The 25,922-nt window shown below is 56.4% G+C and overlaps 1 protein-coding gene across 7 annotated transcripts in view; it reads right to left on the bottom strand.

Annotated features, from left to right (window-relative positions):
• Window positions 1-317: 317 nt before the first annotated feature.
• Window positions 318-25,922, bottom strand: part of PTPRF (protein tyrosine phosphatase receptor type F) — an 81,802-nt gene continuing 56,197 nt past the window's right edge. Inside the window, exons 12-35 of one of the 7 annotated variants that reach the window (XM_037002206.2) lie at window positions 23,504-23,809; window positions 22,663-22,856; window positions 20,913-20,939; window positions 19,459-19,576; window positions 18,801-19,379; window positions 18,061-18,158; window positions 17,623-17,876; window positions 17,446-17,539; window positions 16,718-16,936; window positions 16,205-16,359; window positions 13,480-13,595; window positions 9,815-9,847; window positions 8,986-9,083; window positions 6,029-6,152; window positions 5,681-5,856; window positions 4,840-4,959; window positions 4,364-4,518; window positions 3,993-4,278; window positions 3,719-3,897; window positions 3,382-3,508; window positions 3,051-3,176; window positions 2,635-2,789; window positions 2,414-2,549; window positions 318-2,043 (exon numbers count right to left, since the gene is read on the bottom strand). In XM_037002206.2, the coding sequence (XP_036858101.1) occupies window positions 1,975-2,043; window positions 2,414-2,549; window positions 2,635-2,789; window positions 3,051-3,176; window positions 3,382-3,508; window positions 3,719-3,897; window positions 3,993-4,278; window positions 4,364-4,518; window positions 4,840-4,959; window positions 5,681-5,856; window positions 6,029-6,152; window positions 8,986-9,083; window positions 9,815-9,847; window positions 13,480-13,595; window positions 16,205-16,359; window positions 16,718-16,936; window positions 17,446-17,539; window positions 17,623-17,876; window positions 18,061-18,158; window positions 18,801-19,379; window positions 19,459-19,576; window positions 20,913-20,939; window positions 22,663-22,856; window positions 23,504-23,809 (3,944 nt within the window). In that variant the 3' untranslated portion in view covers window positions 318-1,974. The remainder of the gene's footprint in view (window positions 2,044-2,413; window positions 2,550-2,634; window positions 2,790-3,050; window positions 3,177-3,381; window positions 3,509-3,718; window positions 3,898-3,992; window positions 4,279-4,363; window positions 4,519-4,839; window positions 4,960-5,680; window positions 5,857-6,028; window positions 6,153-8,985; window positions 9,084-9,814; window positions 9,848-13,479; window positions 13,596-16,204; window positions 16,360-16,717; window positions 16,937-17,445; window positions 17,540-17,622; window positions 17,877-18,060; window positions 18,159-18,800; window positions 19,380-19,458; window positions 19,577-20,912; window positions 20,940-22,662; window positions 22,857-23,503; window positions 23,810-25,922) is intronic. The other 6 variants (XM_037002215.2, XM_073233777.1, XM_037002209.2 and 3 more) reach the window with 6 other exon arrangements.

The raw sequence follows: 25,922 nt of genomic DNA, 5'->3' as shown, positions 1-25,922 counted from the left end.
ATGGGAGAGGAGGAAGGCGACCCAGAACACCCCAAAGGGGAGGGGAGGCAGAGGGTGTGCTCCCAGCCTGGGGAGCCGGGACCCATGCGGGATGCTCTTCACACTCTGAGAGCTCAGGCCTGGCCCCTGGTGGCTCAGTCTTTGGGGTTTATAACACTCCTGAGAGCAGGCAGCTATGCTGGGAGTTGCCTGTCACAAATACTCAGAACAGCCTCGCTGTCTCCTTAGGAGTAGGAAATCTCCAGAACCTACCCCTAGGTACTGATTTACAGATCCCAGACTCTTTGGTTCCAGAAAGAGCTAAGACAGAGGCCTGGTTTGTAAGAAATCTGATTATTCAAATTTATTACCATCAAGAATTATGCAATGATGCTGTAGTTTTCTTAACAAATAGAAAACAGACTGTGTACAACAGTGAACTCTACAGCACTAGCATCCACAAGGTAAAAATGAATGTTTCATCCAACATTACCAACCCTGGATTGTTGATCTTGACTGAGCCTAGCTAGATCTGGGGACATCTGCTTCATGTCCCCTGGCTAAAACAGCTATGCACCCTTCCCCGCCCCCAGTTACCTACCTAGACAGTGCTGCCCAGAAGAAGAGGCCCTCTCCCTGCCCCTCAGCAAGCTGAGATAATAAGGATTGATTATAGTACCATTGAGAAAAGTCCAGTAGTCTTGCCACATTGGTTTATGAGGGCATCTTGAAGGAGTGGAAAAGAACAGTTCTCAGGGGCTTTGAAAACAGCTACAAACCAGGGAGGGAATCATCTGGCCCCTGCTCTGAGGCCAGACATGTGCTACCAGGACCACTGGCCTGGACCTGAAGGGCCAGCATGCCCCTGCTTGGCCCTGAGGTGTGCGGGGCGTGGCACACACCCTGACCTGTGTCAATCGCCTTGGCCACTTGGCCAGACCCAGAGCCTACCAACACCACGCCACACCGCAATGCTGGGGGTAAGAGCAAGGCTCTGAGGGCCCAGAGGTCAGCCCAGCAGCTCCCCTGGAGCCCCAGGCACATAGAGCCACCTACCCTCTTGTAGGTTTGAAGCAGAGGCCAGGGGGATGACTCTTTTTCTTGATTCTTTTTTTTGAAATTTTTTTGTTTTTGCCATTGCTTTTTTTAACCTTTGCAAACACGATGGTGATGAGGAATGCCTTGCCAGGCTCCCTCAGACACGTCTGTGGTTCTGGGCTGTGAATGTTAAACACACACTGGAATAGACAACTGGGGATGAGTGTTTCCTATCTCTTCCCCACCCACCACTGTCTGTGGGGCCTAAAATAAGGCTCTTAAGGGAAAACAAACAAAACTTGAAAGAAAAAAAGTGTGTTTCCCTGCATTTGGCTGAAACAGGATCTTGTCTGAAGGGCTGGAAGAGCAGCTGGATCAGAGATGCCTCCCAGGCCCACGTCTGGACCTCCGCTCAGGCTGGTGTCCCCAGCTCCACACATGAGGAGGGGATGTTCTGTCCTTCCACAGTAAAAGTCACACAAAAGAAGGATCCAAAGTGAACTCAAGGAAGAAAATGGAGTAAACCCCATCCCCCACAGTGGCCCATTCTGTAGTTAAGGATTTGCAAAAGGAAATTTCAAAGGGAAGAGGCTAGAATCCCTCAGTTTACCCCCACTTAATGTATAAAAAAAGGAGACTTTGCCCCATCCCCACCCCATGAAAAGAAGCATGAGAAACGCAGCAGCAGAGCAGAGAGCTCGAAGCGGGCTCCGGGTGGGCTCGGTGAATAGAGATGGGCCACAGTGCCTATTTGCTGGCCCACCCACTCGCCCAGGGGTGTTCTGGGCTCTCTGTCTGGTGTGGTGATGTTCCTGAAACACTGTGATCCTGGTGAGCTGTGCTCTGCCAGCAACAGCATCTGTGCAGGAGGGCTGGACGATGGTCGGTATGGCTCAGAGGAGCTGGGTCCCCTCCGGAGCCCCCAGATGGGGGCAGTGGAGGAGAGGGGAGCAGTGGTTACGTTGCATAGTGGTCAAAGCTGCCAAGGTACTCCAGGGCTGCGCGGTAGCACAGCTGGTACTGGTCCTGCCAGAACAGGGGGATGGTCAGAGTGGGCAGTGCCAACTCCCCTGACACACTGCCAAGGGCACTCACACTGCAGCTGGTACTGGAACCAGATACCTGCCCCAGGCAGTATCCAGAGAGCCTGAAAGAACCCCTGAAGGCTCCTCTCTCCCCTTGCCCACTGCCCACATCTGTCTGCTCTCCCCCTGCTCCTAGACCATGCACCCATAAGGACTGCTCTGTCCAACCCTTGCCGGGAGCCAGGCACAGCACTGGTGCTCAGAGAAAGCTGCTGAGTGAGGAGCCCATCAGCTCATCCTACCCCAGTGTGTCAGGCAGAGCAGGCAATGATACATGTTGGTGGCATGAGCCTGTGAGGAGCTCTGCATACCTCCGTCTGCACCATGGCCGGGCGCTGTGTGCGCAGAGTTTTCACGGTCTGGAACATGTCGACCACGCCCTCATAGCGCATGCGCTCCAGGACGATGCTCAGAGTGATGAACACACCGGTGCGGCCCACACCAGCACTGCTCAGGGACAGCCCTGGGTTAGGGGTCTTGCCCGCCTGGCCCACAAACCACACATCCCAGCCCTCCACAGGACCAGTCCCACCTGCAGTGCACGGTGATGGGCCCGTCCTGCCCAAACTGCTCCTTTGTCTTGTGCACCTGCCCGATGAAGTCGATGAAGCCCTCACCCGTCTTGGGCACACCCTGCTCTGGCCAGTCTGTGAACTGGAACTGTCGTATTGTCCTTGACTGCCCATCCTGGGAAAGGCAGGTAGGGGATGCGGTTGGCACTTATGCCATGGGCTGCAGCCCCCCCAGGCCAGGTGGGGTAGTACAATGGCACAGGTAAGCACCCGTGAGACATTATACCCAAAGCCACCCTGGAGATGCGCTCACACCCCCACATGTGCATTCCCACCTCAGATGGTTGCAGCTTGAGCAAGGGTACCATGCAGGCAGTCCCCACCCCACATATGCTCAAGTAGTGTTACAGAGAGGCTTTCATGCACATATACTCACCCTGGCATCTGTGACCTTGAACTCACGCAGGATATACTGGGGCATGTTGTACTCAGCCATCGGGTCAACAACAAAGTACTGGTAGCGAGCAGAGCGCTCTGCTGGCCAGTACTGGTGGCATTTCTCCTGTGGACACAGGGCCCGGGCCCCTTGATCAGGTGGAGGAGCAGGGGAGGGGAGACAGGGTTCCAGAGGATTCTAGGGCTGGGCACCGTGGGTGGCTAGTAGGGGTCTGAGGCTATGCTGATGGGAAGCTGGCTGTGAACAGACAGAGTGAAGGGGAGGCTGGTGTGCTCCCAAGGCACGAGAAGGGCCCTGGGGGTGGGCTCACCCTGCCCATCTCCCGAAGCCTGGTCAGCATGACGATGATGGTGGAGTTGTGCTCCCATAGCATGCGCCAGAAGTCCTCGGTGCTCTCTGCCAGAGGCCCCTGTGTGGCTATGTAGGCCTTCTGCTGTCTGGGGTGGACATAAGACTGGACATGCTGGAGGTGCTGCTGCCCCAGTCTCCCCAAGACCACCTGGTCCCTTGGGGTCCCATCAGATCACCCCTTCTCCAGGAAGCCCACTTTGGTCTTCTGGACTGGCCCTACTCTGTTGTGCCCCCGGTCATCCAGGAGCAGGCCTAGGTACCCATATTGTGTGGTGGGTAGTCACAAGTGTGCTGACCTATAGCCATCCAGGAAGCTGGCATTGATGTAGTCGGAGCCCTCTACCCCACGGATGGGCTGCAGACATACACGGGTCAATTCGTAGGGCATGATGTTCACCAGGCGGTTTTTGAACTTGTTGCAGGGCAGGTTGGCGCTGATGAAGCGGGATGTGTGAGCCTTGGAGCTGGCCAGCAACTAGTGAGAGGGAGGGGCTGGTCAGGCCTGGCTTCCCGGGAGATAGATCATCCCCATGACCCTGTCAGGATCCTTGGAGCCACCCCTGAACCCACCTTGAACTCAAGCTCCATGGCAGTCACACTTTCCCCAGGAGGTACTTGGCCTAGCTTCTGGATGTGGGCATAGAGGTTGCGGGCAGGCACCTCTGTGTGTCCACATGTGGCGGCTTCCAGCAGCGCCTCATGTATAAACACATACTGGTCCTCCGTCTGCACCATGTAGTTCCGCTGAGATCTCATGCACGTGACATGGCCATAAATGTCGACTGTCTTTTCGTGTTTCATCCGCTCCAGCATGGCATCAATAACGATGAAACAGCCTGTGCGGCCCACGCCCGCACTGCAGGACAGGGGCTCAGCTTGGGGCAGAGGTCACCCTAGCTCCCACCCACCCTTTGGTGGCACTGCTCCCCCTCACCCCTCACCTGCAGTGCACAACCATGGGCCCTGCGTCTAGTGGGTTGCAGGCCTTGACCCGCCGCAGGAAGGCCAGGATTGGGGTTGGGTACTCAGGAACTCCATGGTCTGGCCAGGCCATGAACTGGAACTGACGCAGTTCTCGCTTCTCACTGGAGCCACTCTGGGGAGAAGAGTGGGGAAAGGCGGTGTGACTAGGAGAGTCTGACTGCTATGGACTCAGGGCAGGATGACGATGCTGAGGCCAGACCCACTGCTCTTTCAAGGGACTCAGAAGCCACACACAGCAGCCTGGGGCAGCCTTCAGGAACTCCCAGTAGTTTCCATTCATTCCACTCCCTGCACTGGCCATCACAGCTCTCACACACCTCTGAACCCCTGGTATCTGACACTGAGTTCCCACTTGCCCACCCCCAGCACACCATGCTCAGACCACTGTCCTTATAGAGCCTGGGTGGGCGACAAGCAAGGGGCAGGGCCATACCTTGTGGAGTGCAAAGGTGCGCACAGTGTATGTGGCTAGCTCCACTGTGTCTAGAAGGGTCACCTGAATGAGGCCATAGGTTTCAGTGCCACGGGCTGGCCAGTACTGATCACACTTCACCTGCAGAGGGACAAGTAGGGCAGGAAGCAAGGGTGTTTGGAGGTGCCCAAAGGCTCAGGTAGGCAGGGGGCCCAGGGCAGAAGCAGGGCAGAAGACCCAACCTACCTGGCTGCAAGGCCCCCAGCCCCACCTCTCAGATCCACTGTGCCACACCCTTACCAAACCCTATCAGGTCCTCACGCTACACGGCCATCCCCACCCTAGCTGAGCGAAGGAGGGTCATAATTGAAAATTATTTATTCATGACCAGATAACACCAGGCACATTTTCTGCCAAATTTACCCATAATGTTTATGCACCATTTTCAAGCTCTGTAAATTTTATGTTCCAGTTGATGCTTTCAAGTGCAAAAGCAGACAACAGCAGTTCTTTCTACTAATTAACTTAGGAGATGTGTTAATGCCCCAGGAATACTCCAGCATCTGGGGAACATGTGAACATCTCGGGAACATGCCAGTAACTAGGGAACATATTAACATCCCCAGAAAATGACAGCATCTGGTGCAACATATTAACATCCTAGGAACCCATTATCATCTGGGGAACATGCCTCATTCCAGGAATACCCAGCAGCTGGGGAACATAATAACCCAGGAAAACAATAAAGCTTGGGGAGTCCCTGGAGGAACTTCTTCCCATCGGGACAGAAAAAGTGCTGGAAGTCATCTGGTGGCTGAATATTTCCCACCCCATCTCCTGAAAGGACCCTGCACAGCCCTACCCGGGACTTCTCCTCCAGCCGTGTCATCATGACCACAGTGGCTGTGCGCTGTTCCCACACCATCCGCCAAAAATCGCCCATGGTCTCAGGCAGCGGGCCCTGCGTGGCGATGTACGCATTCTGCTTGCGGTAGCCATCAATGTAGTTGGCATTGATGTAGTCACTCCCTGGGACACCTATGGACAGGAAGGAGCCATGGGAGAGCATTATCCCAGGGCCCCCAGCCCAGCCCACCATACCTCAGAGCATCATGGGGACTTACGGGCCTCTTCTATAGGATGAAATGTCGCCCCAGCCAACAAGGAGGAGAGAACAAGGAGATGGGAAGGGGCTCTGCCCTTGGCTCACCATCGATGGAGGTAAGGATGACTCGAGAGTGGTCGTAGGCAATGACATTTGCGTAGCGGTTCTTGGGCTTATTCACCTCCAGGTTTGAATTCTCCCATGTGAACTGCTGTCCAGGGTCAATGGACTGTAGGGAACGGAGGAGGCAGGTGATTGGGATAAGAGCTGAGGTCCACGTACTGCCCCTAAGGGCAACCCAGCCTTCCAGGTGATGCCCTCATCCTGCCTTGGCTCCTAGGCCACAGCCAGCCCCTCCTTCCCATGATGCCAGTGAAGGATGGGCAGCAGCTCCCCCAGCTGTGGAGCTCAGAGGCTGCCATGTCACCTGTCAGGAAGGCAATGGACCAAAGACTCCTCTGACCTTGGTACTAAATCCCCTTGCCCAACAGAGCACGTGACTGGGGAGTGTCCCTCAAGCCTTGCACCCAGCTAATGAAATGAGTGTGGAGCAAGATGAAGCCATGGCACCAGCTGTGCGGTATCCGACATGCCAAGGGCTCAGCTCCTGCTGCCCTGCCTTGCCCAGCTCTCCTCCTACCTCTCTGGCTGCTACTCCGTCTCCTCTCCTCTCCTGCCCACCTTTCTGTAGGCAGAACACAGCGCCTCCCAGGCTCATCCCCAGGCTCATGGCACTCTGCAGCCTTTGCTCTGACCTCATCTGCTTGCAGGGTCTCACACCCATGTGCAGAGGCTGGCCCTAACCCCATCTGCAGCCCAGTCTCCCCTGAGCATCCGATCTGAACAGCCAGCAGCCTCCTGGACAGCCCCACCTGGAGATCCCACAGTCCTGTCATTTCAAGCTGAGTTCATCAACTTCCTCTCCAAATCCAGATGTGCTGCTGGGACTCCCATCTCAGTGAAAGGCACCACTCTCCATTTACCCCCAAATCCTGGCCAGAACCCGCCAGTCATCCTTACAACCCCTCCATGCCCATCCTGGGGCTCCCCCTCCCCCTTGGCTCTCTCCGATCTGCTGCCACGGGCCTTGACCAGGCCACCCCAGCTTAGACTTGAGCAGCTCCCTGCCTCCTTACTTTTGCCCCACTCTGTCCTACCGCCAGAACAGTCTTTATAAAATGCAGATCTGATTATCAGTTTCCTATTTCAGTGCCTTCCACGGTTCCTCACAGCCTCAGATGGCAGTAACAACAGAGTCTCAGTGAGAAATTATGGGTGCTTAGCACTGTTCTAAGCACCTGTATGTACTCCCTCCTCAAATCCTCCTATGAACAGGGTCTATTATCATCCTCCTTTTATGAATGGATGCAATCCGAAGTTCTCAGCCTAGCACACGATGCCCTCTTCCCTGTTTTGGCACCAGCCTACTACTCTCCGAGTACAGGACAGCATGCACTATTTCATGAGACCCCCCAGCACACCCCACCCTTCAGCTTACTTTGGTGCTGTCAGCCTGCCTTCTCCACACGCATCTGTTGTACTTAACACTGGGGCATATGGTCATATTCAGTGTTCATTACCCATCCGCACTGTGCTCCCACTGACTGAGCTCCTTGAGGGCATTTGTCCCCACATCCCTAGCACCCAGCACAGGATTGGCACACAGTAAGTGTCTGACAATGTGTGATGACTGACTGACTGACTATTAAAGGTTAACAGAGCTATGAGATTAGCTGAGGGAAAGCCCTTGGCAGGCTGCGGTGGCCAGAGAAGCCTTCCTGGAGGAGGGGGTCTTGCAAGGAAAGCTCAAAATGGAGGAGAAGCGGGCAGAAGGTGGGAAGGGGGAACACAGTGAGCCTAGACAGTGAAGCACAGAGCCTCAACAAAGGAAGGGGAAGCATGGGATATGGGACTGGGTGAGTGTGGGCAGAAGACTGCAGGAGGCCTCTCCTCCATGAGAAAGCACTCAAAGCAGGGAGTCCAACTTGTGAGCTTTGTTACCCCTGCAGCAAAGCAGGGCCCCAGTGGTGCTCCAGAGGTAGAGGTAGCATGCTTTCCTTGCAGCAGATGCGTTCATCAATTTGCCTGCCAAACTCGATTCCTTCTGTGGAAACCTAGCCCACAGTTCTTGCAAGGGGAATCTTGGTACCAAGGGTGCCACAGACAGCTGAGGGTGGGTATCTGACTACAGGGAAGCAAACTCACAGGCTGGGCTGAGCCAGCCCATTAATTATCTATCCATCCGTCATTGATGGAGGGTTGATCCTGGGCCAGGCCTGTGCCGGGAGTAGGCGAAACAGTGGGGACGGTGGCTGGATACCTTCATGTGTGATCCTCTATCACCTCCTTCTCTAGCAAAGCCTTCCCCAGCTAGGGGGTCTAGAAGTCCTCAGACTCCAGGCTGAGGGAGCTGTGCTCTGAAGTCTGAGGCCCCAGCAGGAAGAAGTCCGGGCCAGGGAAAGGTGAGCATGTGAAGGGCCCTGAGCAGCACCGAAGTAAGCTGAGCACCTCAAACACCACACCTGGGGTTCCCGAACTCCCCATCTCTGTGATCTGTGCCACTCTGAGAACACATGTGAGCACACACATGTGCAGGGCAGGCCTGGGTTTGAATCCTGGCTCTACTAGTCATTAGTTGTTTGACCTTGGGCAAGTCACTTCCCCTCTCTGAGACTCAGCTTCCTCATTTGTAAGATGGAACAATAGCAGTACCATTTCATGGGTTGTGGAGAGGACTGAATGGGAGGATGCATGCAAAGTGCCTAGCTTGATGCTGGCCTACAGCAAGCTATTGTTATTCAGTGTGTATGTGTGACCTTCGGCCAGCCTCTGTTAGCATCGGGGCATGAATCTGAGGGTCCAGACCTGGGAGGCTTGGAAGGGCTCTGGCCGAGCCCAGCCTGTGAGGAGCCAAGTTCCCCACTTGGCACTGCTGACCTCTCCAATCTGTGCTTTGGGAAAACCTGGAGCCCTCTACCCACAGCTGGGACCTGAGGCAGGACAGGAGCTAGCATGGGGCTAGGCCTGGGCCAAGCATGTGGCGGGTAGTGGGGACATCTCACCTCATACTCCTGGGAGAACTTGAGGCCGTCATTGGCTTTGAGGCGCTCGATGTTGTCTGCCAGGTCAGTGATGGGGATGGGTGGGTGGTCTCGCATACCTGGGAGGGAGGAGGCACACACAGGTGGGGTGAGCATGAGGCCTGAGCTGGGCGGCGGACCAGCCCTGATGCATGTATATGCACGTGACACGTGTGACCATGGAGCACTGGGTGCTGGTGGCATGAAGACAGCGGCACATGCGGTGGCAGGGATGGTGGAGCACACAGCGGCTGGAGGGAGGAAAATGTGTGTGCTGTGAGCACGTGTGTGACACAGTGCTGAGTGGGGGTATGGGGCCCTGCCTGGTGGGTTCTTGAGAGGGATGAAAGGCTTCCTCCCTCCCGGGCCGGGGCTGAGAGTCCAGCTCACAGACAGTCCCCCTGCCCCTCACTGGCGCCAGTCACCGTGGGAGACTTGGTGACATCGTCCCCACACGAGTATGTGGTTGGAGTGGTCACGAAATATGGAGACACGGCAGAGTGACACGGAAGAACATGAAGAAAGAAGCAGAGATGAAGAAAGGGGTGTGAGACGGGGAGAAGGGTGACAGGAGAAGGCCCCGGAAAAAAGCCAAGTGGGACAGGACAAGCCAGGACGGACTGGTGAGAGGGAAGGACAGGAGGGTGAGGCAAGATGAGGAGCTCACAGCTCACAGCAAGAAAGGGGGACAAAAGAGAGGAAAGGGGACAGAGGACCCAAGGAAGGAGGGCGGCGATGGGGTGTGAAAAAGTGGAGTTAACAGACAGAGAAGCCAGAGTAGCCCCCAAACATGGGAACCTGGAAAACTAACTTGAGATATTCGGGCAACTGGGGACACTGGAACCTGCAGAGAAAACAAAACAAAACAGTGGGGCGAGAGAAGAAAGGCCATTAACCTCTGTGGTCACACTGTTTTCAGGAAAGGCGGAGGGCCGTGAGGGGGACGCACCGCAGGACAAAGGGGAGGGGCCTGGGGCTGCTGGGCAGGTGCACCCACAGGTCCTTCTGCCCCCATGAATGCAGCCAAATCGCCCACCCAGAGCTGCAGCCTCTGGGGGCCTCTTTTAATGAGTAAATTCTTCCAAACCAACCCTCTGCCTCTCTGGTATCAAAATTTGACCGTGGCTATATTCAGATGATTTGGCAAAAGGGAAGTAAGTGTGCTTTAATGTTAGAGAGATGAGGCATGTGTAGCAAGACAAGGAAGGGTAGGTCTATGCGAGGACATGCAGGGGACAACTGTATTCTTTTAGCTTTTCTGTGGGTTTAAAAAATTTTCAGAATAAAAATTAAACTATAAGGAAGAAAAAAGTTCAGCAAATTAAAAAAATGTGAGGGAAACCCTCAGTTGTGAAGAGTGCAGCCATCCCCGTGCCCGTCTGTTGTCCCTTATGGTCCCTGGTTCACCCAATACTCTGAGGGCTGCCTTCACGCTGGGGACCGCCGCGTCCACAGGGATGCCTCTCCCTGCCACTAGCCTTAGGTCCCTGGTCTCTGCACCTCTGGCGGCTCTCACTGCGCCCCATCTCATGCCCGCCCCCACGGCCTCCTGCATCTCCGGACCCCTGCTTCCGTCCCTCTGCACTTACCTTTGCCACCACTGCAAACCTCCAATTCTTCACCCCCCTTTTCCTTTCAGATCCCTGCAATTTCCCTCTGGCCTCTGCAGCCACAGGGATTCCAGGTCCGTCTTCCAGGCCCTCACACTGTTGGCACCCACAGCCAGGACCCAACTTCTCTCACAGTCTTGCTCCAGACACTTTCCCCGAATCTCGGAGAACACGGAGGGCGTCAGCCGAGAACTCTGGCAGCCTGGCCCTTACATGGACTTCACCTGCCTCCTGCCCAGGCCTAGAGCTCAGGGGCTCCCCGCCTCCCTTCACCAGGCCACCTGAGCTCTGGGCGTGGCCATCCTGTGCCATCAACGGGCACGCCCACCCTCCATCTCAAATGCTCACTCCAATGACCACTGTCCAAGAATCATTTCCATACTGGAAAAAAGAAAAATCTTTTTTGATTCCACATGCCTTTCTCCTCTCTTGCCCTCCTATCTTTCATACCCTGGCCTCTGAAAGGGTTTCTCTGCCTACTCATTCCCTACTCTACTCAACCCACCAACTGCTTGTGCCCCCAAGACTTGGTCCCCACCCTGTGTCCCAGCTCCCAACTGCCTAAGCCAGCGTTCCTCCCGGGGGGTCTGCTGCTACTCTAAGTCACCAAATCCCCCTCGTGCACAGCCCCACTGTGGTTTCCGGTTACACGCTTGTTCTTCCTCTCTCTCTGGCCGCTCCTTCTTAATCTCCCTGGCATTCTTCCTGACTCTCTTTTCCTGCTCCCCCTCTCCTGGGAAAGCCCTTCTGTTTTTGGGCTTTGACCACCACATACTCCTCAGCACCTGCCGTGCCCGCAGTTTCAGCCCGCTGTCAGTGCCGAGGTCCAGACCCACAGGCCTGGTTATGGCCTGGAGCCCCTACCTCATGGTTCACCCAGCAACCATGGAGCCACCATCCTTGCAGACCCTGCACCACACGGAATCAAGCCCAAGCCCTGTAGTCCTGTAGTCCATGCCCTCCGCCCCTACCACTCTGCTCCACACCCAGTTCCTCAGCACCTTTCACATGTGTAGGTTCCCTCTAGTGTCCCTCCTCCATTTCCCCCCTCCAGTCTGTCCTCCACATAGCACCCAGAATGGTATTTCTCAAGCATAGTTCTGGCCCGTTCTCTCCCTGCTAAAATCTGTAATGCCTCCCTGTCCACACTCCTCATCCAGCGCTCAGATTCCTCTGTGACTGGACCTCCACCTTACCCTCCAGTCCTGTTTCTGGGCTCAACATCCCAGTGCCAGAGCTGCTGAACACTCACTGCCTCTGAGCTATTTCTGTACGTGCTATTCCCACTAGAAGAGGGATTAGCACTCTTTGCTCAACTAATGCCCACATGGTTTGGCATCCCCTATTTGAGGAGGCTTCTCTGTCTTCTAGGCCCCTAACATCCTGGCACTGATTCCTCACAGATACGATCATGCCAGGTTGTAACAGTCTGCTGGGTCTGCCTGGCTTTCTCTCTCTCTCAGGGCATGTGCCCTGGGAACTCAGTAACCATGTTGTGAGAGAGCCCAGGCCACATGAAGAGGCCTTGTATGACTGTCACAGCTGACAACTCCAGGTGGGCTCACAGCTGACACTAGCATCAATGCCAGACATATGATGAGTGAGTTATCAGAATTCAGGGCTTGGCAAACTTTTTACAGAAGGCCAGATAGCAAGTATTTTTGGCTTTGTGGATATAACTGTATCTATAACATCTACTTAGTTCTGACTTTGTAGTATAAAAATAGCCAGAGACAATATGTAAATGAACTGGCATGGCTACGTGCCAGTAATACTTTATCTGCAAAGACAGGTAGTGGGCTGTATTTGGCCACAGGTCACAGTGTGCTGACCCTTGTTGCAATGATTCTAGCTCCCAGCCTTCAAGTCCTCCAGCTGAGGGTCCAGACATTCTGGAATAGAGACAAGCTGTTCCTGCTATGCTCCTGTCTGAAGTTCTGACTCACAAAAACTGAGATGATATGTAATTATTATTGTTTTAAGCCATTAAGTTCTGGGGGAATTGGATATGCAGTAGTAACTGGCTCATGTATACACAAGTCTGTGGGTGTGTGAGTTCACTCACTCAGCCATCTGTGTGCTTGCTTTGCAGGCATTTCAGCAAGAGCCTCTGTGCCCAGTACAAGGGATGGTGAGTGAATAAGACACAGTTCCTGGTTCTGCAGAGCTCAGACTGTCATTGAGGCAATTCTAGCCAGTGGTGAGAGGTGTCACGACAGAAGAAGCAGAGAGGTTCTGGGAGCCAAGGAGAGAGCACCCAGGCCAGTGCTGGGGTTAGGGTGGTCTGGGAAATTTTACCCAGAGGATGCGCCTGAGCTGTGTCTGCTGGGAAGTGGGGAGGGAGTGACAGTTTAGGTAGAAGGAACAGCCAGAGAGCCAAGTGAGAGTGGCTGGTAAGGGAAGGGCAGGCACCAAGCCCATGTCAGGGTTTCTTTGGTTACATAGTACATATGGGCCAGCCTCCAGGAAGGGTCAGATGTGGGCACCCCATCTCAGCACGAGTGTTTGATGGGGCATTTCTCACCAACACACCCTCTTTAGCATGGAGGGACCAGAGCACAGGCCCAGGTGCTGGCTACCCTGTGGTTGGGATATGGATTCTAGCCTGTGTTTGGAGACCTTGATCAAAGATGAGGCAGGGCCTAAGCAGCTACGATTCCCCTGAGGCTCCCAGGCCCTGGGGCACCTGTCCAGCTATTGCTATAGAGGCTCCTCAGTCACATCGACAAAATGGATGGGTACAGGGAGAAGGGCCAAAAGAAGGAACAGGAACAGGAAATGGGGGCACGAGGTCAGGGTCCCTTGGTGGAAACCCAGGGACCTGCAGGCTTGGGCTGAGGGCAGGCAGGCTAGGGAGCTGCCCTACCTGGGGTCTGGTAGTTAAGCCTCCGCATCTCCACAGGGTCAGAGGAGTGGGCCAGCAATGAGTCCTTCAGGCCAATTGACTGTTCGTCCTTGGATGACGGGGAGTGGGTCCTTTTCCTGAAGAGGCAGAGGACAGTTGATGAGAACCTGAGGTCCAGGTGGAAAACAGAGATGCATGGCATGGCTGGCTGTCACAGAACCCAGTGTCCACAGCTCTGTCACCCCTCAACCTCCCCAACCCATCCTGGGATCTCTGAGCATGGGAAAACCAGGGACAGAGCAGCTTCACCGTGAAGAAAACAGGGTGGGATGGGTGGGGAGACAGCAGGAGTGGGGTGGGGAGTGGACAGAGGGCCAGCGCAGTGAGGGAGGAGGAGGTGGTGGAGGCAGGTGGCTCCTTCCAACAAAGAGCAGGTCACTGCTGGGCAGTGGCTGCTGTCCCTAAGGCTGCTGCAGCTGAGGCAGCAGGAGCCACCAGGAATAACATGCACAGGGACACATAAAGTATACACACATCACAGAAAGCTAAGCCCCAGCAGTCTGGCTCTCAGTATCAGGATAAATGCCCAGAACAGCAAGGGAGGGATGGGGAAGGCGGCACCCAAGCTGGGCAGAGTCCTCCCTTGCTGGCCTCAGCTCCCTTGTCTATAAGGACAGGGTCAGAGACGGACTACAGGGTCCAGCTGTTGGCAAGGATGCAGGGGCTGCTTCTACTCATTGGACATGTGTGTTTGGAGAGGAAGGACTTGTGTGAGTGTGCATGAGAGTGTAGCAACACACACTTGCCCCCGCTCTGCAGCCAGTTCTCTTTGCACATATACAAGACTGTCTCTTTTAGTACTTAGGTCTCAGGGAACAGGGGGCACAGTGGAAGACTCTGGTGAGCTCAGTCAGTCTACACACGGAGGGCACTGGAAGTCTATGCTATGCCTGCCCCTGGAGAAGGGGCATACTCTGTGCAGGGTACAACTGAGAGAGGGACAGCTGCCCCAGAGCCTGCTGAGCTGGCAGAAGCTACAGGCCAGGAGGCTTCTGGCAAAAACACCGCCCCTCCCTGCCGGGCCCGAAATGTGTGCAGGGATAAGAAGTGAAGGGGGAGGCGTGTGAAGGGAGAAGGAATGACTCCTACCTTTCTTGTTTACTAGGTCCCGAAAGAGGCAAGGACAGAAGAAAGGAATGGTCATTGTTTCCACCAAGCACTCAGACCGTCTTTCGTGACATGGGGGACACTGTGGCATCTAGCTATGGCACCCACATGGCATTCACGGGGAGGGAGCTGCCTCTCCTGACACATATCAGGACCCAGGCAGGAGTGGGAAGAAAGGAGAGCAAGTATGTGGAACACTCCTTGAGTTCCCCACCCACAGTCTCCATGCCCTGGACCAGGAGAGCCTGGCCCTCTTCTGCCTGGAAGGAGCTAACTCTTCAGGAAGGAGGCGCTGGGTCCAGCTCAGGAGTCAGGGGAAAGATGGGGCACAGAGCAGAGGAACTCATATGCAGAGACATGTTAAGGTGTACAGACCGACATGTGTTCACTGACAGGTGTTCAAAGACGTGCCTTGTGGGCTCAGCCTTGTGCTGGGTGCTGTAAATGCAGGCCGAGCGATGTGCCCAATGAAGCATCACTGGGCAGATGGGGTACAGTATGGGAAGAGGTGGGGCCCTGGAGAACCTCTTGGGCATCAGAGCCTGGAGGGAGTCTTGAAGGATGAGAAGGCAGCTGCCAGGGGGGTAGAGGCAAAAGGCTGCAGAGTGGAGGGCACACTGCCTGAGCCAGCCGGGGAACTGTGTCAGTTCAACGTGATGATTTTGAAAATGGTGGCAGGGACCAGACTAATCAGGCATTTGACTGTCAGGTTACAGAAGTTCAGGCTTTACTTTGGGAGCCACTAAGGAGGTTTTAAACTTAAGGTGACAAAGTTAAATCTTTGGAAATACCTTTCAGGATGGGAGGAGGATGAACAGGAAGGGGAGACTCCACAAGCAGGCAGCTACAACTGTCATCATAGTGGTAGGAGTGCTGTGTGCGAGTCCCCAGCTGTGCCTGCATGTGCATTAGCCCAGGGAGGGGAGGAGGAGTAGATCCCTCCTATTTAGAAGAGGACTTCCAGGAGACTCGGGGAGTGGGAAAGGAGGGCTGAGGGTGACGCCCAGGTGTCTGGTTGGTAACCGGGTAGATGCGCCCGTCCCTTGTGATAAGGACTGCAGGGGAGCAGCATTGCTGGGAAGGTTCAAAACACACTCAGGCTGGGACAGCTGTGGATGCTGGGGTCCCAGTCGGAACTCGTGAATGCCTGCCAGGCGGACTGCCTTGCACATGTGGAGCACCCTGGCCCGGTAGCTAGGTCTGGACCTCTCTAGGCCTAAGCAGGAAAGACAGGCTAGGGTTCATCTGGGAATGGTGGCAGAGGGAATACTGAAGGTAGGAGACCAGGAGAGGGCAGTAACTTGAAGCTGAGAGACAGACACACTTGTACCTACTGAAACACAGAGATACATGGATGGACACCCCGAGGATACACATGACCCAGCCCTTGGTGAAGCTGCAGCTCTTCCTCTCACCTAGGCTAACACACCCTGCCTCTGCTCTTCCTGGCTTCCCACCGAGCCCAGGGGCTGGGGTGCAGGCAGGTGTGGCTGCCCTGTGCCCACATGCACCATGCCTGGGAGGACCCGAGAGCCAGGGACAGCTAGCTGTCCCCTGGAGCTCTGAGCACAGCACTTACCTCTTAAACAGGAGGATGGCGATGACAATGAGGATGATGAGGATGACGGCCAGGACGGGGCCTGTCACCCATAGCATCTCGGGCTCCTCCTGCTGCTGGGCTGGTGTCACCTGAACCACGATCTCATCAGAGTAGGGGCTGGAGGCATAGCGCTTCTGTGCGCAGTGGAGGAAGAGCATGGCAGTGAACTCAGTATGAGATCCCCCACCCTCTGCCCACCAAACCTGAAGAAAGGGCTCTGCGTCTGGGTTATGCTGGGCTGGCTGGGCCTGGTCTCTCAGATCCTAAGCCTGCTCAGCTGACTAAGTTCCTAGGGCTAGCTTAGGTCTGGCCTCCTGCATCCTAGGGTCTGGTGTCTTGAGATCTCCAGTGCAGATCTGGGGTCTCTGGGGCTGCCCCAGGCCTGAGATCTCACGGTGTTTGAGACTGGCCTAGTCTCAGAGCAGGCCTGGGGCACATAAAGTATACACACATCACAGTGGGATGCTGCGAGCCCAGGCAGCTCAGGCAGACCTGGTCCACGGGCTCCTTCAGGGAGGCAAGCACAAAGCACTGGTAGCTGAGGTCCGGAGACAGGGGCCGGTTGTAGAAGCCCCGGTAGCTCTTCTTGTCTCCCAGGGTGAAGGTTTCGGGGAGCACATCCACCTGAGCAGCCACATATGGCTTCAGCCGCTCTGTCTGTCGCCGCCGCCGCCTCTGCTCCCCATTGCCCTGCTCGATGGCCTCCAGAAGCTGACAGAGCAGAGCACAAGTATCATGCCGGGCCTTAGAGCATGTGCCCCTGGGCCTGTGGCCTGGGACATTAGCTCCTTGGGCAGAGACTGAGGCTCACCTTCTGAGCCTGGCTCAGCTCTGTGTCCTTGCAGAATAATGCTGGACACCAATGCCACGGCTCCCCACCAACACAGTGAGAGGAGGCCCTCTAGGTACCCTGCCCCTTGCCCTAACCAGAGAAGGCTGGGTCCACACCACTGTGAGAAGAGTATGGTGATTTCAAACGATTCTCTGCTTCTTCCCACCCCAGGGGATCCTCAGCAAACCCCTCCAAGATTTCTCTGAAAGCCTTCCAGGAGTTTTGTGAAAACTCCCAGGGGGCCACCTCCAAGTCTCTCTCTTCCCAGAGAGGGGGCAGCCAACCAGAGTAGCCAGAGGTTGATACTCCTTTTTGGAGGAGTCATTGGGACCACAGCCAGCAGTGCAGTGGGGCCGTCAGCAGTGCCACCCTGCCCATCCCCCGGCACCTCGTCCAGCTCCAGTTCCTCGGGTGTGCTCCATCGTGGGGCCAGCATGCTCCCGCCCACACGGTCAATGGGCACCACCATGATGTAGAACCACCTGGGCAGGCAGGGCAGGAGTCAGGACCATCCTTACTCACGTCACCAGCCATGCCCTTCCTCCCCAAGGCCTCGTCTGCACACCTGATGAGCAAGGGGTCCTGCACATGGGGCATGGAGAGGGTGAAACGGCCATCCTCTATGTAGGCAGAGGCAGGCAGAGGCTTGTGTGGCAGGAGGTCAGGGGCCGTGCGGATAGACACGAGGTGCTGTAAGCCCCCTGCACTGCTGCCACGGTTCATCAGCACAAACGAGTACTCTGTGTTGGGCTGCAGGTCTGCGATCAGCTTCCGCATTGAGTGGCCATCCACCTCCACGCTCTGCCCATTGTATAGAATCTGTGGAGGAGGGGGTAGGCAGTGCACTTGTGTGAGGCTCCCCATGATAGGGCTGTAGGGCAGAGCATGTGTGTGCACCTAACCAGATCCTGTTATCACAAGCTGCACAAATGTCCTCAAACGGGACAGAAATGACACAGGCCTGCGTGTGTGCTGGGCTCTACCGGTCGTGGCCCCCACCCACCTTGAAGGGTACAGCTGACTTATAGGAGTCAGGGACCTCCCAGCTGAGCAGCACAGATGTCTTCATGGCGGCTGCTACACGGAAGTTCTTGGCGAACACTGTGGAACATAAGGAGGGAGTCAGAGCTGGCTGGGGAACAGGGGTGGGTGTTGGGCCTGGAAAGCTCCCTGCCACAGAGACAGTGGTTGGGACTCAAGGGTTAGGAACAGCTGTGAGGACTGGGCACCCTATTCCCAGCCAGCTTCAAGTAACATGGCTCGGCTCCCAGCCCAAGCTCTTCCTCACAGTGAGCACCGAGCTGGGGTCAGGATCTCTGAAGTGCTTGGTTAAAAGCTGGAGCTCACAAGATGCCAGGTCAGAGTGACCAGAGTCAGGGGGATTTTGTCATGAGAAGTGTGTGGCCTCACACCGCAGCATGGTGGAGCATGTTCACTAGTCAGTGGTTGTGGCCCCAAGAGATTAGTGTTGCACACCCAAGAATGGTGATGCAGTCAAAAGAGATCAGTGGGTCAAAGTCACGAGAGATTGGAGAGTTACACAGCAGAGGTCAGTAGGTCAAGGAGAGCAGAGGTCTGGGGTCACACACCAAGAATGTGGCACAGATTTGCTAGAGGTTAGTAGTCATGGTCATGAGAGGTTGGAGGGTCACACAGAAGAGGCTGGTGGATCACAGTCGCCAGAGATCAGTGGGTCAAGGAGAGCAGAGTCCAGGGGCACAGCCCCACGCCCGCAGCACACACCTTGCTCCACGGGCATGGTCCGGGACTGGATGCTCGGGCTGAGCGGGCCGGCGCCTTTGCTGGTACGTGCACGGACCTTGATGTCGTAAGTGGTGTCCGGCTTGAGGCCCAAGAGCACAAGGTGGGTGTCAGCAGTGACGTTCTGCAGCTCCTGCTGGCTGTTGATGTCACGGTACACCACAGTGTAGTTGGTGATATGCCCGTTCCTCTCTGCCAGCACCGGGGGCTCCCAGGTCAGCTCCGTGGTAGAGGTGGTCAGCCCTGTCACACGCAGGTTTTGGGGGAAGCCGCTGGGCACATCCTCGGGTGTTGTGATCTCTTTCTCAAACTCCTCACCTGGGCCAGCTCGGTTCTTGGCAGCAAGCCGGAAGATATAGGTGGCCCCCTTGTGCAGGCCAGTGACTGTAAAGTGCTGGTCATCCTTGCCAAAATCCATGGTATTGGGCCTTGCTTCATCGGCCCGGCGGTACTGCAGCCGATAGCCCAGCAGCTCGCCGGGCAGCTCCTTGGGTGGATGCCACTGGAGCAGGGCGGTGTTCATGGCCGTGGTGCTGACCATCATGGTGGGCCGGCCTGGGACTGAACAACGGCGCACTGGGCTCTGACGCTGCCCTCCTCGCTGTCCCACCCTCTGCTCTGGCCCTGACCCTTCACTCACCTGCCCCAGTCGTCGTGACAATTTTGGGCTTGCTGCGGGCACCATCCCCCTTGGTAGTATAAGCGGCAACAGTAATAGAGTAGGTTGTCTCTGGGGTTAGGCCACTGATGGTGGTTTCCTAAGGGAGGAAGGACCCATTCCCATCACCAGAGAGCAAGAAGCCAGACCATGCCAGCCACCTTAAGACCTTAGCCAGCAGCAAGTCCCCAGGGCCCACTGGTCCTGGGAGTGGGCCCTGTGCAATGCTGGACCCTTGCTGGAGGCAGGGCAAACAGGTGGAATGTGTGCCCAGGAGGACCCCACCCATCCCATCCCAGAGGCCGAGAGACTGGGGAAGACAGCTTGTTGTTCCTTTAAGACAAGAACAAAGGGTCATACCATGCAACCACTCCACTGTATTGTGAATGACACCTCATGAGGTCTGTGCACACAAGACACACAGGGCAGAGCCTTGCACGCACATAGCACATTGTATGGCTCTTGGCACACACATGCACGCAGCCTATAGCTCCTCCTGCACAAGAAAGTGGAGGACCACCTGTAGATATGGATGCACACACGCACACACCCACAGAGCAAGGTAGAAGGGTGGGGCAAGGTGCCACTCTGCAGGGCCAGGTCAAGACCCCATCCAACCCACAACTAGGCACTGGCTCTGTGAACACCTTACTGCCCTGCAATACCTCCTGAGACAGGGAGAACAGACAATAAGGAGAGGGAACCTCCACCCTGAGAAATGCGTTTCCTTATTTTCCCGAGTGATTCCTCAGAAGTCAGCCAGGCCAGTTAACCCACTTTGGCAGGCCCTGCCCCTATGCCCATCTCTAGCCAAGGCCTCATTTCCAGACATGCAGAGAAATACCACAGGAGGCCAAGCTACACCACACAGAAGGGACAGTAGGAAGAAGGGAGGGGACCACCGTGCAGTGGGAACAGAGCTGTCACCACCAACCCTGGTGTCCCTCCAGCTCTGAGGCTCAGGTGGGGGCCACTGCAGCTGCCACCAACCCCTCAGAGGACCCCCTCCTACCCCAGCTGGAGGGTTGCCCAGGGCTGGGGCCCCACTATGCACCAATGCTGGAACCTAGCTCCCCAGACTTCCCTTCTAGCCTGGGCCCAGAAGCAGGTTATTTTTCACTCTGGGGATCAATAAGGCCTAATGATCAGGACAGAATTTAACTCCATCCCTATCTGGCCAGTACAGGGGCCAGGCCCTGGTCGATCACGAACACTGGCCTGAAATTGTGGCTCGAACAGGCGAGAAGTAAGGATTAGAGGAAATGCCAATTGCTGCCCAGCTCTGGGCCTGTGTCTAAATGCCAATTTTCTCTGGATGTGGCTGGCGCCCTGTGGATCTTGGCGGCTCAGGCTGGGAGGAGAGGTGGGGGAGGGGGAGTGTCCCATGAGCCCCACCTGACCCATGTCTTGCCCACACTCGCACACCTGCTACTTACATAGTCCTCGGACTCCTCTGGCCGCCACTGACCGCGGGAGAGGGAGAGAAAGGGAGATAGGATGTGAAGGACTCTGGCCCAGAGGGGGCCTGGCCCAGCAGGGCAGATGGGGGGGACTGGGCTTCTGAAATGCCCAGGGAGGTAGCTCAGGGGACAGCTGGGCCCTGTAGCCAGGCTGGGGACCAGGCCCCCATGCTCCCCTACTGGCTTGGAGCAGAATGACTCAGTCCCAAGGGGGTTCTAAGACCAGGACCTCCATCTTCCGCTGCTTTCCTGGAACCCGGGCTCTTGTTTACCCCCAGTCACGGGGTGTGAGGCCATGAGGGTGATGTCCGCTCCTGAGGCCCAGCTCTCTCCAAACTATGTGGGACCAGAAGGGGGCACTTGAGGTGGCCTCTCAGGAACCCCACTGGCTGCGGCTGTGCTGCTGGCTTCTGGGACGGGAGGGGCTGCAAGGAGCCCATTCCCGGGATGTTTCTGGATGGGTGTGTCGGGAAGGCTCCAGGAGGAGCCCTCAACCTGCCCCAGGAATGCATGTGGGCATACATGCCTGCCTCTTCCACCCCCATTCTCTCAGCACTGGGGAGGCTGAGAGGGGGAAGGGGGCACCCCCTGGGTGAAAGGAATTTTGCTTTAGAGACCTGAGCCCAGCCAGGGGCATGAAGGGGTGTCTGTGCAGGTGGGTCCACCCCTAAGAACAGCATGCAGATCACGGGGTATGTGATCCCAGACCAGGTAGGGGTGAAAAGCTGGATGGGGAGGCCATGTGAGTTCTGGAGGGAATATGGGCCCCTTCCCCCAGGGCTGGCTTAGTGTTGCCCCTGTGGATCTCCTCAAGGCTGATTCTGGATGGGACCTGAGAGCAGACCACACCAGGTGTTAGGACTCATGAGCAGAGTATTTTTGTAGGGAACTCACCACAGCCAGTTACAGCCCTTTTCCAGGAGCCCAAAGACCTGGCTTCTTGTCCAAGCTTAGCCACCCACTTACTGGGAAATTCTGGACCACTCACACAACCTCCCAGTACCCTAGGTTCATCATCTGAATAGCAAACCAGGGTTCAGAATATCACAGGGACCTCAGGCCACACTCACGGGCAGAACCATCTTCCTCTGGGGAACAGACGTGCACAGAGAGAGATGTGCGGCTGGTTGGCAGGCTCAGACCTTGAGAGTAAATATCAGGGGCTGAGCCATTCTCCTGGGGGCCAGGCACAGAGCAACATTCCAGCTTGGCTGTCCTGAGAAGGGCCAAGTTGGGGGAATGACAGGCCAGGAGTGCTCTCCCTGCCCCTGGCTGTGGGAGGAGTGGCTGCCCAGCCCAGCACTGTCAAGGAAGAAGGCACATCTTGAAAGCCCAGCCTAACTTTTGGTGAACATGCTTCCTGCAAACCACCAAGGAGGGGCTAGGGAGGGGCTACAGCCTGGGCAGGGGTGACAATGGAGGCTTTGGTCTGCGTGGACAGCCCCTCACTGCTGGTGCTGGCGGCTGAGCCACAGAGGCTGACTGCCAGGGACTGTCACCAGGGCCTGAGTTGGCACAGCTCAGGCAGACCCAAGACAGGGGAGGTGTACCTGGAACCTGGCCCTAATCTTCTGGTCTCTGCCTCCTAAGTTTGATGCAACAGGCCATCTCAGTGCCACAGCCCCTCGGAAGACAGGCAGGGGAGGGGAGCAAACATGGGTTCCAAACAGGAGGTGGTGCTGCTCGTCTGTCCACCCTTCCACCCTATCGTGTCCCTATGGCGCACCTGGGCCTCCGCCAGCATGACGTCCTGGATGATGGGTGGGCCACGAGGCTCGCCATTCTCTAGACGCACATAGGTGACCTGGTACCCACGGATCTGGCCATGCTGCTTGCTGGGGACAGGCAGTTTCCAGGAGACATGCACGGCAGTGGAGTTCAGTGGCTCCACTTCCACTTTCCGTGGTGGCCCACTGGGCACTGGGGACCAGAGAGAGAAGGAAGTCAGGCCTGGTGGCATGGACCCTGGCTCAGGTGGGCCCAGCACACTCCAGGGCCTGGCCTTTGCATCCAACTGCCCCAGGAAAGGCCAGATGGCATTTCCTTAAGACTGTCCCTGGAAAGAACAAGGAGGGTTCTTCTGCCTGGCACAAGGAAGAACCCAGCACCCTGCCCGTTGACCCCTCTGGCCCAGAGCTCTCTCACTTGGTGGAGTGGGGCAGAGATGAGGCACCAGGTCTTTGACCACCTCAAAGTCAACACAACCCATACTATCTCCTCCTGGGCCCCCCACTTCACAGCAATATCTGAGATGAATTGTAACTGATTCTAGTTTGACTGTCCCTTGCCCCAGTCTTCCCAGGCTCAACCTCCCAAATCTTAGGTGGGGTTGCTTTCTGTGCTTTAGCCTTGTACCGCTCCAGCTGACTTGGAGAGAGCCCCGAAGGCTGGGATTTGGGCATGGGCTAACCCATCAGCTACATCTCCCCACTCTGGGTCATTAAGCTGCACCAGGAAGATGAGTCCTTCCGGGCTGGCAGAAGGCAAAGGCTTTGGGGTGCAAGAGGTGTCTGCTGTCTGGAGGGGTGCCTCTAGTCCCCGACCCTCCCCTTGGTGCCGCCACCTACCATCTTCATCCGTGCGCACCAGCACTGGGCTGCTCTCCGGGCCGGGGCCCACGTCCGTGTGTGCCCGCACCCACACCCGGTACTCCGTCCACTTCTCCAGGCCCACCAGGTCCCAGTTGGAGTGCTCGCGGCTGATGCCGTCCACCACGTGCCGCCCTCGGTCCTCGCCGTCCACCGCCTCGTAGGCCACCGAGTACTGGGTGATAATGCCGTTGCGCCTGTCGGCCGGCGGTGGAACCCAACTTACCCGGACTGTGGTGGAACCCGCGCTCACACACGTCACCTTCTGGGGAGGGGCAGAGGGGGCTGGGGAAGACAAATGAGGGGAAGCAGGCAGATGGAGGGTGGGGGTCACAGGCACAGCGCCTAGTCACAGAGGATGGGAAACTCACCCAGGCAGGCTATTCCCTGAGTGCAGGATGGCTTTCCCAAGGCCCTGCCAGGCAGGTTGCCACCGCTGCCTCCACACAGCCTGCTCCCCCATGACCCTTCATACACAGACACACACACGGCGTCTCCCACATCCAGTGCTCCAGCAGCGCTTCACACACACAAGGTCTCTCCCCCCCACACGCTGCCTCACACAGCACACACAGCATCAGATACACACAGGCCACACACGGAGAAGCTCTCCAGCTGCTGTGCCTGTAGCTAGCCCCGTCTCGGGACAAGTGGCCCCAGTGGCTCTTTTGGTGCGAGGTTGCCTGTGCCTGTCTGGACAGGATCTCTGTGCCTGAGATGCAGGTAACCAGAGACTAGAGACCAGGTGCCCTTGGGGAGCTGGAGAAAAAGTACTGACAGCAGTGCTCTCACTCAGCAGGTTCCTTGGGGTCAGGAGGCAGGTCTGTGCCCCTCCCCCGCCTTGTTCACAGTGATGTTTCCAGACCTTATTCCCACTGAGGACTCTGCTGCAATTGCATCGGCTTCCTTGCCATCTAAGTTCTGCCGCCACCCTGTGCCCAGGTGACTCCATGAGCCCCCAGCCCCTCATCTCCAAGGCTCTCCCCCTCCCCCTGCATTGCTGTGGCCATGCCCTGGCTAATGTCACTGGGAATGGTGCTACCTCCCAAACTGTGGCCTCCAACATCACCTTGCAGACCCTCACCCCTTGTCCCAGCACAGCTGCTCAAGGTCCCCAGCCCTGTGCCTGCTCTTCACTCCTTGGGAACCTCCATCCATCGACTTACCATCCTTATCACCCTCAATACTTAGCTTAGACACTGAGGTTCACTCTTACCAGCATCCCAAAGTCCCTGGTCTCCTCCTCTTTCCCTGCTTCTTCCCAGCCCACTCCAAGCTCTGAATGGATCCAACTCCTCACCTTCCCCAGGGACGCACTGGGGCGGGTAGAGGAGAGCCGCTTGTGGGCAGGCTGGCATCCTATGAACATACTCTGGGGACCTGGCCTGGGCCCTCCATGCTGCCTGCTGGTCCTGGCTCCCTACCCAGCTCACTCTGCCACTTCACACAGAATGCTTCCACCTCCTCCACGCTCCTCAAACCCCCAGTTCCGGGCATCTGCTGCCTCTCAGCTCAAGACTGTCTTCTACTTTGCAGAGAAATCTGAAGCTGCCTAACCCATCATCTGCTGCTCCCAAACCCACCAAATGACCTGCAGTTGCACCGACTCTCTCCTTTGTTCCCATGAGAAGGCAAGGGTGCCCTCCTGCCCATGACCAATCTCTCCCATCACCTGTGCTCTTCCTCCCCACCCCCACCTCCTGAGCCTCCAATATCCTCTTTCCCGTATTTCTAGTTCCACCTATTGACTAATTCCCAATGGCATTTAAATACGCTCAAGATTTTCCCATCCTAAAAGATCTCATCCTCAGCCTCCCAGCGCCCTCCCAGTGGTCCCATCCCTCCCACTCAACTTCTGACATCGGAGCTCTTGGTCCCTACTTCCTTGCCTCCCATGAATGCCTGGAGGAACTCCAATTGGCTTCAGTCCTTCATGCCACCAAAAGTTGCCCAGGCCAAGCCCGCCAGGTTACTAGGCCCAGTGGTCACTCGTATTCCTCTGGCCCTGGCCACTCAGCAGCAGTATCTAGTCCACTCCTTGAAACTTTCTTCTTTCGACCTCCAAGACACCGCCCTCCCCTGGGTTTCCTCCCAGCTCTGGTCCTCTTTCCTAGGGTCCTCCACCCCCAGCTCAGGCCCTGGGTTCCAGCAGCCTGCTAAGCATCCTTTTGGACAGCACATGGCATCTGGAGCTTGGGTGCCTACTTCTGTCCCATTTACCATCCAGGGAGTGGCACCACTCCCTTCCCAGGTCCACACACCAGAAACACAGGATGCATGCACCCAACCCTTCCCTCTCCCTCAGCCCACCTCCCTGTCATAACCCCAGTCCTGGCCAGTCACCATCACATCCACCACATCTGAGCTGTCATCTTCTGCCTAGACTGCTACACAGCCT

This window comes from Manis javanica, chromosome 4 (genome assembly GCF_040802235.1).
Source record: "Manis javanica isolate MJ-LG chromosome 4, MJ_LKY, whole genome shotgun sequence".
NCBI lineage: Eukaryota > Metazoa > Chordata > Mammalia > Pholidota > Manidae > Manis > Manis javanica.
The sequence above is the reverse complement of the archived record's forward strand: the minus strand, read 5'-3'. Positions and strand labels throughout refer to the sequence as shown.